Here is a 14,402-nt window from a genome sequence, read left to right as displayed (position 1 = left end):
ACAGGCTATCTTTCACTGCCAGTTTCACGTGGTTCAAAGAGATATGGCTGTGGTCAGCTACAGGGCTTGCTTACCACTGAGCGCAGACGTGTTGTAGAGCGCGCCGCCCTCTTGATATTCGAGCGTGAGTGCCAAGGCGTCGCCTCCGGCGCCGTAGATGACGTGCGGCAGCGCCAGCATGAAGCACGAGATGCCCGACAGCGCCACGCCCCACGCGATCCACACCGGCCGGTTGCCGCGGCCGCCGTAGTATGCCAGGAACAGCGACAGCAGGATCTGGCTCAGCTCGTTCCCCGTCATCATCAGACCTGCCACCAGAGATGCAGCGAGTGGAGAAGTGAACGTCTGCTGACTTTAACATGACTTCTTTCTAGCCTCTCACTGGATATTTGCTATGAGTAGAGCTGTAAAACTACCGTAGGCTACCGTAGACTATCATAAGTGAGCGCAGATTACGGTAGTAACCTTCGTCAGTTAAGATTGTATGCGCGTCACCTGTACGTTAGGTGTGTTGCATACGTATCGGGCGTTACCTCCCATCGATCGCAGTGTGTACGTATCAGTGTATTACTAGATCCCTAGAAACCGGAAACGGTGAACTGTCTAGATAGATACTGAGTGTGGCGATAGAAGGGGTCGTGTAACCTACAGAACATTTTTGTTCTTCATAGTGATCCTACTGTCTGTTACTTAAAAATAAACAGTATTTGTAGCGAAACTGAGGCTGTCATTGTTTAGTTCAGACTTTATTCGAAATTTGTTGATTTATAATGTGAAAAAGAGAGATGTTGGAACAAAAATTAAAAAATACAGATTTATCATACAGTGCTACAAAATGCAATTTCCTAAAACAAAGATAAAATTTACAAAATCGCAAAACAAAAACATACTTCCTGTACATGTGCATGTTTCTGTTACTCATAAACAACTTTCGTATTTATCAATAATGTCAGGAAAATCTTGCCTTTGATCATGATGAGGAACGTTCTACTGAGTACAAAGTAACAACAATAATAATAGATTTTTTTGTGTTTGTACGTTTAAAATGCACTTGCACCAAAAGTAATTTCTTTGGTTACATAAAAGCGCAGGAGTCTCTCGATAAAATAATTTTTATTACTTGTAAAATATAATTTATGTTCTGTAAGGATATAAAATACACAGTGGACTAACAATGAATGATTTGCAGTTATAACTATGTGTAAAAGAAACAAACAAAAAAACAAAGAAGTCATTAGCTCCCAATTCCTCTTGTACACGTTTACTGACGTTTCTTTCTCTACCAATGCTGCCAATACTACCGGTAATACTACCATTTACTGCGCCATTTATGTTTATTTATATTCTGTAAGGGTATAAAATACACAGAGGACTAACACTGAATGATTTTCTGGTCATCGGCTCCCAATTCCTCTCGTACATGACCACTGAAATTTCTTTCTCTACCAATGCTACCTGTACTACCGATAATCCTACCTTTTACTGCGTAATTGCGGTAGAGCACAACTGTAGCTCTGAGGAAAGGAGTCACAGGAATATATTCCGTGCTGCTACAATGTCTAGACCGAAGAGCTTGGAGTTTGGAGGCTGTAATGAGATCTTTCCAAATGCAAAGTAGTAAGAAGATAAAAAAAAAGCCTGCCTCTATCTCGGAGCGAATCACTCAAATATGAAATTACGGTAGTCGCAAAATCCTATCAGCAAGTTCTGAAACTGAGAGTAAATGAGGAACCATCACAGATCTGCTACACATCCAAAGGGGCCACCTAAATTGTTCAGCGAGGACGTATTCTCTGCCAAATATCTAGTCGTTGGATATGTCCTGTTTTTGTTTTAAAAAGCAAGAACGTAAGGTACATGTACGGCGCACATTTGTATATATATATCCGTTGAAAATGCGTTCAGTTTTACGTAGGAAAACAACCATTTGCCTCTCGACTACACTTCTAAGGAAAGGAATTGTTAAGACTGTCTTAACGTTATCAAAAATCTGTATACCAGGGGACCTGTATGTGCAGGGAACCTTGTGACGTCTTGGTTCACTAATGAATCATGCATTAATACACAGCACACAATCACTATCTAGTTAATACTTTCATTTAATCTAGACGGGAGCTGCACTTTGTCTAGATCTATGATTACAGATACTGTATAATGTTACATTATAAAGTAAACGTGAGTTCACTTTCAACAGATAGTTACGTATTACGTGGCTTCTCACAAGAACTGCAATGTGTTGGCCATCTGGGGTACGCTAGACCTGTGTAAGAGTGCAAATTATGACCACTAACAGTTAATCATATTCTATTAGTAAGTAATTAGACATTTTCTACCTTCCAGGTTGACTGTATAAATAACAACACACGATCGGGATTTCATTCCCTGGTCGGGACGGCTGTTTTTATGTAGGTCGACATGATTTCATCTCTGGAAATCCTCTGTGTATCTGAAAAACGAAGTTACCATCTGCTGGAATTCTACATTATTGTGTAGATCCCGCAGTAACAGAATCAATACGTTCATCGGTGGAAGGACACGTCCTAACATGCCCGAAAGGAGCTTGTCTTGGAAAGGATTGCGAGTTTCGAGCTAACTTTAGGAGGTTTAAGTGCTTAGTCTTCCACGGCCAGTACCAATTTCAATAAAATTCTTTTGAGCTTTACGCCGCGTTGCGTTATTATAAAACACTAAGAACAGCTATTAAACCTACGTTTCGATTTGCAGCAGTTTTCCTCTGAGTGACTAATCATTTTAGTCGCCGTGAAGACGGCCACTGCAAAGAGTATTGAAGCACTGGTTTCATAGTTCTTTTTAATATTTCAAAATAACGCAGCCTAATACGCAAAAATGAACCTTTAGGTTGAAGATAGACCTGCTTTAATGGACTAATAAAAAGTAGAATAGGTAGATGTCATCTGTCTCTCAAAATACACTTTTACGTGGCCTAAAACGATGGTCCTCCTTCATGATCAGAACCATAGGTTTCGCTACACCTTCCAACAAAAGTTTTTTCCTCATCTTGGCACTCTTACACTTCTCGCTTTTGCTGAACATTATATTTGTGGCCCCTTAAAGAATACGCTGATACTTCTCGTCACTTTACTGTCAGGTAAAGAAGAATAAAAAAACCACAAAATACGAACTGTATCTTGCATGAGTGCCGTGAAGACAGTGAAAAAAAGGCAAAGAAGGATGTATTGTGCGCTACATTTAAAGAATATTTAAACTGATGGTGCGCTATCACTAACAAATTAGACCAGTTTAACAAAAAGTGAACTGTGAAAAATGTCTTATAGTTGAAAATAGCGCAACAAAGATGAAAAGCCCCTAACAGTGAGATACAGGATGTACCACAGAGTCATTGCGATACTGTTTAATGATATAAGAGGATTCAAAATGAAATAAATAAATAGAGGGCAATCAGACAAGCAAATCATCCTAATAAGCTTAGGTTTGGAAAGCAATTCTTTGCCCAGTATAAGGTATGACAACTGATCCACGAAGATCCAAACTGCAGAGGGGAACTTGAGGACAAATGCACTGCCACAAGTGTTCCATATGGCCACTGCAAGTGTAAAGGCAGACTTCAGCACGTTTCTCCATCGACCCCGGATCACGTTTACAAATCCGAGGCATCCTCCTCATACACTGACGACCATCCGCAATGCGTTTTAGATTTAATCGACACTTTCAACAGGGTTGAAATATACGAAAGCTTTTAAGTATCCCCGAAAAAAAAAAAAAAAAAATACACCAACGGGCGACCTGGGAAGCTATGGTATTGGCGAGCCAGAAGCGATGCACTTGTCGAAGATTCGTACTACGTTCTCCCGAATACCCATGTGATAATGTTCTGGTGCATCATCATACATGTACCACATACCATCCTTTCACCATAAGAAACATCATGAAAATAGTCAATTAGTTTGTGTTGCAGGAAATGAAGGTAAGTCGGTCAGGTAGGAAATATAGCCGTATCGGGGCAACCATTTGCTTCCGTACCTGTATTTACCAGGATTATTTGCATGTTTCATTGTCATCTGCTTACTCCGTTCTTTTGTACCTATTACGTTGGTGTATAAGTTAGAAACGTTTTTCTTTTGCATTGGTATTCCGGTTGCTATGGGTTCTTTTATCGATTCTCATTTTTTATTTGTAGTTCACTGTTGCCACTGGAATTTACGTTTTGTCATTTGGAGGCTATGATTAGAGCTTTGGACGCTGGAAAGTGGAGTGCCAAGTGGAGAAATCGGAATATTTCCGACATATTCTTCTGTTTGAGTTGAATAGATCTGTAACAGCAGCGGAGAGAGCCAGAAACCTTTGCGCCGCGTATCGGGATAACACCTTTGGACAGAGCACGGTAAGAAAATGGTTTTATCGTTTTAAGGAGGATCGTTTTGAATTTAGTGATTTTCCACGTTCAGGAAGACATTCGGGGTTTGATTAAGATCGTTCAAACGCATTAATTCACAATGGTCCACGTCAGTGTACGCGAGAACTGGCAAATATGATGAAATATGATCATTACACTATCGTGCGACATTTGCATGCAGTAGGGAAGGTTCAGATATTGGGTAAATGGGTACCGCGTGCTCTAATTCAAAATCCCTAAAATCAGCGGGTGGCTATATGTGCTGCTCTGTTTGCCCGTCAGCACTTAGCTCGTGTACAGCACCGACCATTCATATCGTTGCTGGTGACGAGAAATAGTGTATTTCTGCTGACATCAGGAAAAGAAAGGAATGGTTGAGCCCAAACAAAGCAGCAACTCCCCGTACAAATACCTGCACGCATCCACAAAATATAATGTTATGCGTCCCGTGAAACAGTGGCGGTGTGGTGTACTACGAATTGCTTCCCCGAGGACTAGCCATTATGCTGACAAAAAAAATGGTTCAAATGGCTCTGAGCACTATGGGACTTAACATCTATGGTCATCAGTCCCCTAGAACTTCGAACTACTTAAACCTAACTAACCGAAGGACAGCACACAACACCCAGTCATCACGAGGCAGAGAAACATCATGCTGACATTTATTGTCAACAACTGAGACGTCTTGCATACGCAGTTTTAGAACAACTACCAGGAAGATTGCGTGACGTTATGCTACTCCACGATAACGTCCGCCCTCTTTCTACTACAGTGACAAAAAACAATATACAGGAACTGGACTGGGAAATCATTCCGCACCCACCTTATTCATCTGATCTTGCGCCCTCAGATTTTCACGTTTTCTCCTCTCTATCGTACAAACTTCAAGAACTTCCTTTCTGTCTGAAACTGCGCTCCGAACATACCTTGAAGAGTTCTTTGCCTCAAAACCACGTGATTTCTACAGTTGCGAAATAGAAAAGTTACCCCAGCGTTGGCAGACTGTTGTAAATAGTGAAGCAGAATATATTATTGATAACGAAAGTCTCTGTTGTGTTTATTCAGCTTATGCAAAAATGCTACGAACTTATGCACCAACCAAATATAATAACAGAAAACCTCATATACCATTCTTGATCCTTTCGTCAACTCAAGGACATGCGGTCTTGAAACTGTCCTCGCTATGTGGTAGTGTCATTGGAGTCTCACCTGTGGTCTTGCTGGGGATCTTGAAGCGCTTCTCGAGCGTGGTGAGCGTGGCGACGAAGTACATGACGGCCATGGCCTGTGTGGTGCCCAGCAGCCCGTAGACGGCGAGGAAGGCGCGCGACGTGGCGAAACGCGACAGCCACGCGGGCCGCAGCCACGTGCCCAGCCCACACTCGCTGCTCATCTCGGCGCTCCGCGACATGGCCGCTGAGAACAACAAACGCCGTGCTTCCTCACCTTATTTTGTCTACATACTGCATCTACATATTCAGGCTGAGCCGTAAATGAAGAAACCATACCGAGGAGAGCACGTCAAGAACTGTTTTTTTCTCCTCCTAGACTATCCTAGACTACTTACAAAACTTAAACAAAAATATCTATTGCAAGAGACACTGAAGAACCGCAGCGCCACCGCGATTCGAACAACTACACTGCCGGAAAAAGATTAGTACACCCTTTTAGATGTTTCCAACTCAGTATTTATTGTTGCAACAGTCCATATGGAGTACATGAAATGATAACATTTGCAGATCAATAGCACAAGCGGTTCTGAAATACCCAGAATTGGCCAATGCTGAAACACCGATACTGCTGACTCTGGCATCCAGTCGATCGTATAGATGGCCAATACTGTCCTGGGATACGCTGTGCTACGCCTGATATACCTGTTCACGTAGTTCTGTAAGAGTTGTTGGTTGATGAGTCACACAGTCACTTCTTGTCCCATTATACCCCACACGTGCTCGATTGGAGACAAGTGTAGAGATGGTGCTGGCCAGGGAAGTTGCTGCACGTCTTGCTGTGTGTTCCTGAGCATTATCCTGTTGCAAGAACGACAACAGAACGGATCTAATAACACTCTACACACGCCCTGCACTGGTTATCGTCCCCTCCAGAAATACAAAGTTCAATGGGAATTGCAGCTTATCGCACGCCAGACCTTTATGGTCTAGGCCTCAGGTGGGGCCAGTGCATCTTGGATGAAGACATTCTACGAGATAGCCCCCACCAGTTCTACATCGTACGTGCAAACGACCATCACTTGCGTGCAGGCAGAATCTGCTTTCATTACCGAAGACTAATGCGCGGCATTCCATCTTCCAAGTGATCTTCTCACGGCACCAGTCAAGCCGATCACGACGATTCTGTGGCGCGAGTGCAAGACGGCCTAGAGGTATGCGTCCCTGTAGTCCCACTAATAACCGGTTCGCAACAGTTCGTATTGACACCTCTGGGCTCACAGGCCCTCTTACCTGTGCTGTGGCAGCTGTTCGATCTACTACTGCTGCCCGCACAATACGCCGATCTGGCGGTCGTCTGTGTTGCGTCGACATCCTAAATCCCGTGTAGCGGTATGAGAATGTTCATGTGACCACTGATACCAGCATAGTTGCACAACCGACACAGCACGCCTATACTGGCTGCCAATTCTCTGAAAGGACGATCCCGCCATTGCGAAGGCCACAATTTGACCCCTTTCAGACTCGCTCAGTTGGCTGTAGGAGGCACGAGTGCGTCTCCGTGGCATGGTGCCGGCTTGCTTCTGGCATTTGCACCACACTGAGCCTTCTAACTGTGAGCATTCCCTATTATAGGGTAAATACAATTGGTGGACTGGTGGCTATGCCACTACCCTATCCGTTGGCGGACGACGTTGAAATCATTATCAGTAAATCTCTTATCCAGTAGGTGGCATATGCCATCATCAGGATCAAAATCGATGTTGTCTTCTCAGGTGTGTATTGTGTATTGAACCGGGGACCTAGAAACGACGGATAGGCTACGTCCCTGCCATATCCCTCAGTGGTGCACAACCCCACAACAGGCTTCAGCAGTCCACTCACCCCACAGCCACCCCACACCGAACCCAGGGTTATTGTGCGTTTCGGCCCCCAGAGGAGCCCCCCTCCCCCCACCCCCTCACCACCCACCGGGGACGTCTCATACCATAGGAGTGTAACCCCCAATGTTTGCGTGGTAGAGTAATTATGGTGTACGCGCACTTGGAGACAGTGTTTGCGCAGCAATCGCCGACATAATGTAACTGAGGTGGAACAAGGGGAACCAGCCTGCATTCGCCGAGGCAGATAGAAAACCACCTTTTAAAAACCATCCACAGGCTGGCCGGCACAGCAGACCTCGACACTAATCCGCCGGGGACCGGCACGACTTCCCACCTACGAAGCAGCGTGTTAGACCGCACGGCTAGCCGGGCGGGCTCTTCCCAGGTGTACTAATATTTTTTCCGGCAGAGTATTTTGGCCTGCGCTCGTATCATCAGTTCAGCCATCTTGAGTTCTGAGACATCTTATGAGGGACAGTCATAAAGTTTTAATTTCACCTCGAAAAAATTAAGTTATGTAAGTAGCTTTTTGTTTAACAGATAATATGGGTACCATTCTTTGCGAGTGCAATTAAAGTGTTATGTAGACCATACGTGTTTTGCTTTATTTCAACCCTAGAACACTAACGGGGGAAATATGTTACATTGTTAATAAACCATCGTAAATTCTACCATTCCAGTCCATCCACAGGAGTCACTGTAACAATGCGGTTTTTTCTTACAAACCTGCTTGCCAAGATTGTAAACAGTTCTCATGTTTTAAATTACTAATATTTTGTTCTTAGTTCATTCCTAACGTTGAATGTATACATAGGTGTTCGATTGTAGCACACTGCAATTCATTGATGTGGAATATATTTTCGTTTTCATGTTGTGGTAGAGCCACTTACACTTCGAGTACCTTTTTCTTCTTTTTTTTGATGTTGCGGAATGCGATATCTTTTCTACTATTTTTTCTGTTGTGGAAGCGTCTACTCTCTCTCTCTCTCCCTCTCATTTATTTATCTGAGTTTAAAGAACACTAAAATATAGCATAAATAAAATTATATCCAATATTAATTACCAAATTTTATGAGCCAAAGCAACCAGAATGGCATGGTTATTCGCTGCAAACAAGCCTTCCATGCCACAGGGTTCGCTCAGGTTACTGCAGACCAAGTGTTCAGAGTCCTGCCCTGTTCCACATTCACAATATTCATCATCATTGAATCATTGATATCAAACGTCTTCAATTTAGCCTTCCACCTTGTCACCCCTTTTCTTAACCAGTTGAGGGTCTTCCAGGTCCCGTATGGAAGATGGCAGTCTGATGGTAGCTTCTCTTTTTCTGTCCATAATCCTGCAAGAGACTTTGTTATCCTCAGCTGAGCTCGGCAAGATTCTGCTGAATTTGGAATTGGTGCATTAGTAAATATGAAGCCTCTTCTGGTATTCAGCTGTGATGGTTTGGTATGAGGTCCGAACAATGGATGCCTTGGATCTTTTTGTTGCTTCTTTTTTTCGTTCTCTGCTGCTACCTGTCTTCTTACATTTGGAGGTGCTACTACCATGAGTGGAAATATCTTGTTGACTCGGGTTGGTCTTAGGCACTTTGTGAGTATGTGGCATGTCTCAAGAAAGCCACATCAACTTGGTTAGCACGTTAAAAGTTCTTCCAACCTGATGCGACGTATTCCACCGTAGAGAAACACAGAGTGTGCGGAGGATGCTGGGCTGCGCTCTTCATGTGGTGTTTATCAGCTTGCGGATAAAGGCGTTCATAGTGCACACATTACGAGGAAATGTCGGCTCCCTTTCTTGACAATTACGTAGAAAATCATGGAAATTCCATTTCCTATAAGTCGGTGGCATGCTAGTCTATTCTATTTGCACACTTGCTTTTTGGAAAGTTGTTGTTATCGAACCCAAGAAGGAGGAGATGTTATTGCTTAACACCCAGTCGATATCGAGGAGTAACTGTAAAAAAAGGATGGCAAAAAAAGTAAGCAGTGATCACTACTATTCGCCTAAGCTGATATGAGAAAAGCATGTTAAGTATGTACTGGGATGGTTACACTAGGATCTGAACTGTGCTCTGATGAGTACGAGTCCGTCGTCTGAATCATCATGCTAACTAGCTCGATGTACACTCAGAACAGGCATTCTGTACTGCAGATCATTTTGTTCTTTCCATTTGGGTATCAATAAACTGAGTAAGCGTCCTTTCGCTGGAAACAGTGAATTTATGAAGACTACAGGAGATTGTTATCCGCGTCAGACATGTGTTCCGTCTCTTTTCTTAGGAAAAATGGGTTACGTTATCCCAAATTACAAGACTTAACTACTTTTATTATCTCGTTTTTCTTCATCAGTTCGTTAATTCATTTAATTTTTGATTTATTCACTTGCAGTGCATTTGCTTCCATCCGGTGTGCCGAGCGTTGTTGGCAAACGGGGTGCACTCAGCCCTTCTGAGGCAAACTGAGAAGCTCCTTGACTGAGAAGTAGCGACACCGGTCTCAGAAAGTGACGTACGGCCGGGAGAGCGGTGTGCTGACGACATGCCCCTCCATATCCCCATCCAGTGACGCCTGTCGGCTGAGGATGACACGGCGCTCGGTCAGTACCGTTGGGCCTTCATGGCCTGTTAGGGAGGAGTTTAATTTTGTTTTAGTGTATTTGCTTCCTGCCTCAATTTTCTGATTCGGTTTATCGGACAGAATCTGCTCGGGCCACGAGCCACATTCACCTGGCAGTGATAATATCTATATTAATATCAAGAGGACTTCGCTGCCGATGAAGCATTTAAATCAACGTGAAGGCCACGCACTTCGTAACTTCGTAAGTTGTCTGCTGAAATCACTGTTACCTAACTGTTCTTTTGCTGCTTTCTTTCTAGATGGATACACTACACGTTTTGATAACACCAATGAAATGACTGGCAGTACTGGATATGATATTTTCTCCATTGAATGTTGTGAGGGGGGCTCAGACTTCCATCAACGGTTCGTTATATACACACAAATCATCTTGTATAATCGTGAGCTCCCGTATTCAACGTATCATGATTCAGCAAGACGCAGTTTGGCTGAATGTGTTTACAACTTTCGGCGGTGTTGACGTGAGTCATTACGAAGTGACAGATTCGTACAGTCTTCTCTCTCTCTCTCTCTCTCTCTCTCTTTCTCTCTCCCCCACCCCCCACATCTGTCTCCTTATCTACATCTATACTCCGCAATCCATCTTACGGTGGGTAGCGTATGGTTTGTCGTGTGCTTGTGTCAGTTCCCCCCCCCCCCCCCCCCCCCCCCCCCTTGTCTGTTTCTGTAGCGAGTAGTGTGCGTTAAGAACTAGTGAGCTCGAATATCTCTTAGTTTACGTTCATATTTTTGCAAGAAATTGTGTAGAACAAGCTATTTTTGTTAACTCTTCTTCAAATTTACCGTTTCAGAATTTTAACAGTAAAGCCCGTCTTACACGAAGTAAGGTTCGCTATAACTTTACTAGATGGTGCACGTGACTGCTAACAGATGGGGTCACGGCTACCTCGTATACTGATCCTCTCACACGGTGTATGATTCGGAGCGGAAGCTAGCTGGTTGGCTTGGCTCCATGAACGGCAAGGCGCCAGGCGAGCTGCAGTCTTTCTCAAACAATTGTAAAGAAACTGTCTGCACATCTGATAGCTTAATTTGTCAACCTCATGACGAACTGCCCATCATTACGTTAATGGTCATATTTATTGTGATATTTCAGGATTAAGTAAATTATTACAAGAATTTCGAAAAGTTTGCGGTGGGTCATATTTATTTTGACATTTCTTTATTAAGTAAACTACTGCAAGAATTTCGGAAAGTTTGCAGTGGAAAAATAGAGGTCGCTATGAATTTGCGGTTGGTGCATGTTAGGTCATATGTTGCTGGGCATGACGAAACAAGATTTTTGGCAAATGATAGTACGCAAAGAGGAGAGTATTTCGCCATATGATTAATTTGCACAACTTCTGTATCTAGCTCGATATTCAAACGACTACAGATTTATAAGAGTCGAGGGACATGAAAGGGAAGCAGTGGTTGGGAAGGGAGTAAGACAGGGTTGTAGCCTCTCCCCGATGTTGTTCAATCTGTATATTGAGCAAGCAGTAAAGGAAACAAAAGAAAAATTCGGAGTAGGTATTAAAATTCATGGAGAAGAAATAAAAACTTTGAGGTTCGCCGATGACATTGTAATTCTGTCAGAGACAGCAAAGGACTTGGAAGAGCAGTTGAATGGAATGGACAGTGTCTTGAAAGGAGGATATAAGATGAACATCAACAAAAGCAAAACGAGGATAATGGAATGTAGTCAAATTAAGTCGGGTGATGCTGAGGGAATTTGATTAGGAAATGAGGCACTTAAAGTAGTAAAGGAGTTTTGCTATTTGGGGAGCAAAATAACTGATGATGGTCGAAGTAGAGAGGATATAAAATGTAGGCTGGCAATGGCAAGGAAAGCGTTTCTGAAGAAGAGAAATTTGTTAACATCCAGTATAGATTTAAGTGTCAGGAAGTCATTTCTTAAAGTATTCGTATGGAGTGTAGCCATGTATGGAAGTGAAACATGGACGATAAATAGTTTGGACAAGAAGAGAATAGAAGCTTTCGAAATGTGGTGCTACAGAAGAATGCTGAAGATTAGATGGGTAGATCACATAACTAATGAGGAAGTATTGAATAGGATTGGGGAGAAGAGAAGTTTGTGGCACAACTTGACCAGAAGAAGGGATCGGTTGGTAGGACATGTTCTGAGGCATCAAGGGATCACCAATTTAGTACTGGAGGGCAGCGTGGAGGGTAAAAATCGTAGAGGGAGACCAAGAGATGAATACACTAAGCAGATTCAGAAGGATGTAGGTTGCAGTAGGTACTGGGAGATGGAAAAGCTTGCACAGGATAGAGTAGCATGGAGAGCTGCGTCAAACCAGTCTCAGGACTGAAGACCACAACAACAACAACAGATTTTTCAGTGAAATAATGTATTATTTAACCACAATCGATAGCTGGTGAAACAAGCATTGCTGTGGCTTTGGAGCAATATATTTGAAGAAATTACGGTTTACTTTTAAATCGAGAATGAACATTTTCATAAACTATTGACTTATCTTTCCATCAACTGTTAGTTTAATAATACGCTGTTTCATGCTTCTGTCGCAATTTCAACCGTGTATGGCAACAAGGCGACTTACGTATTACTCAAATGGTTCAAATGGCTCTAAGCACTATGGGACTTAATATATGAGGTCATCAATCGCCTAGAACTTAGAACTACTTAAACCTAACTAACCTAAGGACATTACACACATCCATGCCGAAGGCAGGGTTCGAACCTGCAACCGTAGCACGCATTACTCAAAACTCGTCACTGATAATGTTTCCCTGAAGAAGAATAAATGTAATGATACGTCTGAGGGATCTCCTCCATTTACTCTATAAAGCCTACATTATCAAGGGCCCAGAATGTGGAGCAATACTCAAGTATTGATCGAATGGAGGTTCATAAGCTACCCCCTTAGTCGCTGAACTATGAGTACAAGTACACTTCCTGAGAATTCTTTAGATGAAGCTCTGTCTATTGTCTGCCTTTCCAACAAACAGTTTTACGAGGTCGTTCCACTTTAGATCATTCCTCAACGGATGTGACTATTTCCAGTGATTATTTGTCAATTTTATAATCAGCCAATTTCGGATTTTCCGGCAGTTAATGCGTATACTCCGTTCATCATAGGAATAAAAATGACGTAAACAAACACAAACGCAATCATTGGTCAGAAGCCGTAGCACACGTACACTGGTGTTGTTATGCTCTTTGAAGTAGGTCCTGGTTATGTATTAGCTGTTTTATGACTAAGTTAGTTAAATGAAACTTTATGATATTCTAATGTATTAAGTCATCAACGTTTTTCTTAATCACGCTTTAGTTATGTATTTTTTATTTCAAAAATCGTGTATAATCACAGCCTCTGCGCTGTTTGTGCTCTGATTATCGCGCTGTTAATACGCAGTATGAAAATGGCTCTGGCTGCTTTTTGTTTTGTAGTGAAACACACGTGTGGAACACGGTAGAAAAGTTCCGAGAAATAGGTTGTTCTTAATTTTTGCCATTAAATTTACCGAAATAATCGGCTTTGAAGTTTTCCTAGGGACTCGGTTACATACAGTTGCTATAGAATTAAACATTCGTTTATAGCGAAGTCGCTAGCATAGTAGCTTGAAATGTCAATTACATGGTACACTGGTTCAAGTCTCGCCTTAGTCAATTTTTTCTCGTTCAGTTTGTAATACCTAAATCTCATAATTGTAAAATTCATCATCATTTTTTACGAATAATGCACGTCTTCTTGTTTTTAATTACATATTGCACGTGAAATTCCTGTTTTCATTTCAAATATAAATTCTCAACTATCGATATTTTATGAAAGACTGTTAATAAAGATTGCTTAAATTAAGGAAACATAACAATATAATTATTTAAGGCAAACATGAAGTATCGTTGAAACATTAAAAACAATAATTTTCACAGCATCGAGCACACCATAGAAATCCTGCATTTTTACATTTGCCACTGTACCTTTACAATATGAACCCAACAGAACTGATCTGGAGCCAGATTAAGGGATTTAGCCCGAGAGACTGTTAAGCTGCCAGACGTACTGGAACTAAACGCACGCAGCTGCCAGACGTACTGGAGCTAAACTAAGCGCACGCGGCTTTTTCACATGTCACTGCCGAACGTTGGCGGGATACAGAATGACACGTCATAAAATAAGAGGAGAAAATGCGGCGGCTGGGTGGCTTCGTGAATTCTGTTGTTGATCGACTCGTTATCAACGTAGCAGATGGCAGTTGCAGTACTGAAAAATATTAAACGGTTTCGGATAAGGAAGGAGCAAAGAGATTGTCAGACCACGGACTGTATTTAATACCTTCACTGGCTTCCGTATTCAACAGTACGGTGAAA

The 14,402-nt window shown here is 42.4% G+C and overlaps 1 protein-coding gene across 1 annotated transcript in view; it reads right to left on the bottom strand.

Moving 5' to 3' along the window:
* Positions 1–14,402, bottom strand: part of LOC124797821 (solute carrier organic anion transporter family member 74D) — a 164,113-nt gene that overhangs the window by 26,254 nt on the left and 123,457 nt on the right. Inside the window, exons 2-3 of the mRNA XM_047260853.1 lie at positions 5,585–5,791; positions 75–308 (exon numbers count right to left, since the gene is read on the bottom strand). Of these exons, the coding sequence (XP_047116809.1) occupies positions 75–308; positions 5,585–5,786 (436 nt within the window). The 5' untranslated portion in view covers positions 5,787–5,791. The remainder of the gene's footprint in view (positions 1–74; positions 309–5,584; positions 5,792–14,402) is intronic.

This window comes from Schistocerca piceifrons, chromosome 1 (assembly GCF_021461385.2).
Source record: "Schistocerca piceifrons isolate TAMUIC-IGC-003096 chromosome 1, iqSchPice1.1, whole genome shotgun sequence".
Classification (NCBI taxonomy): Eukaryota; Metazoa; Arthropoda; class Insecta; order Orthoptera; family Acrididae; genus Schistocerca; species Schistocerca piceifrons.
The sequence above is the reverse complement of the archived record's forward strand: the minus strand, read 5'-3'. Positions and strand labels throughout refer to the sequence as shown.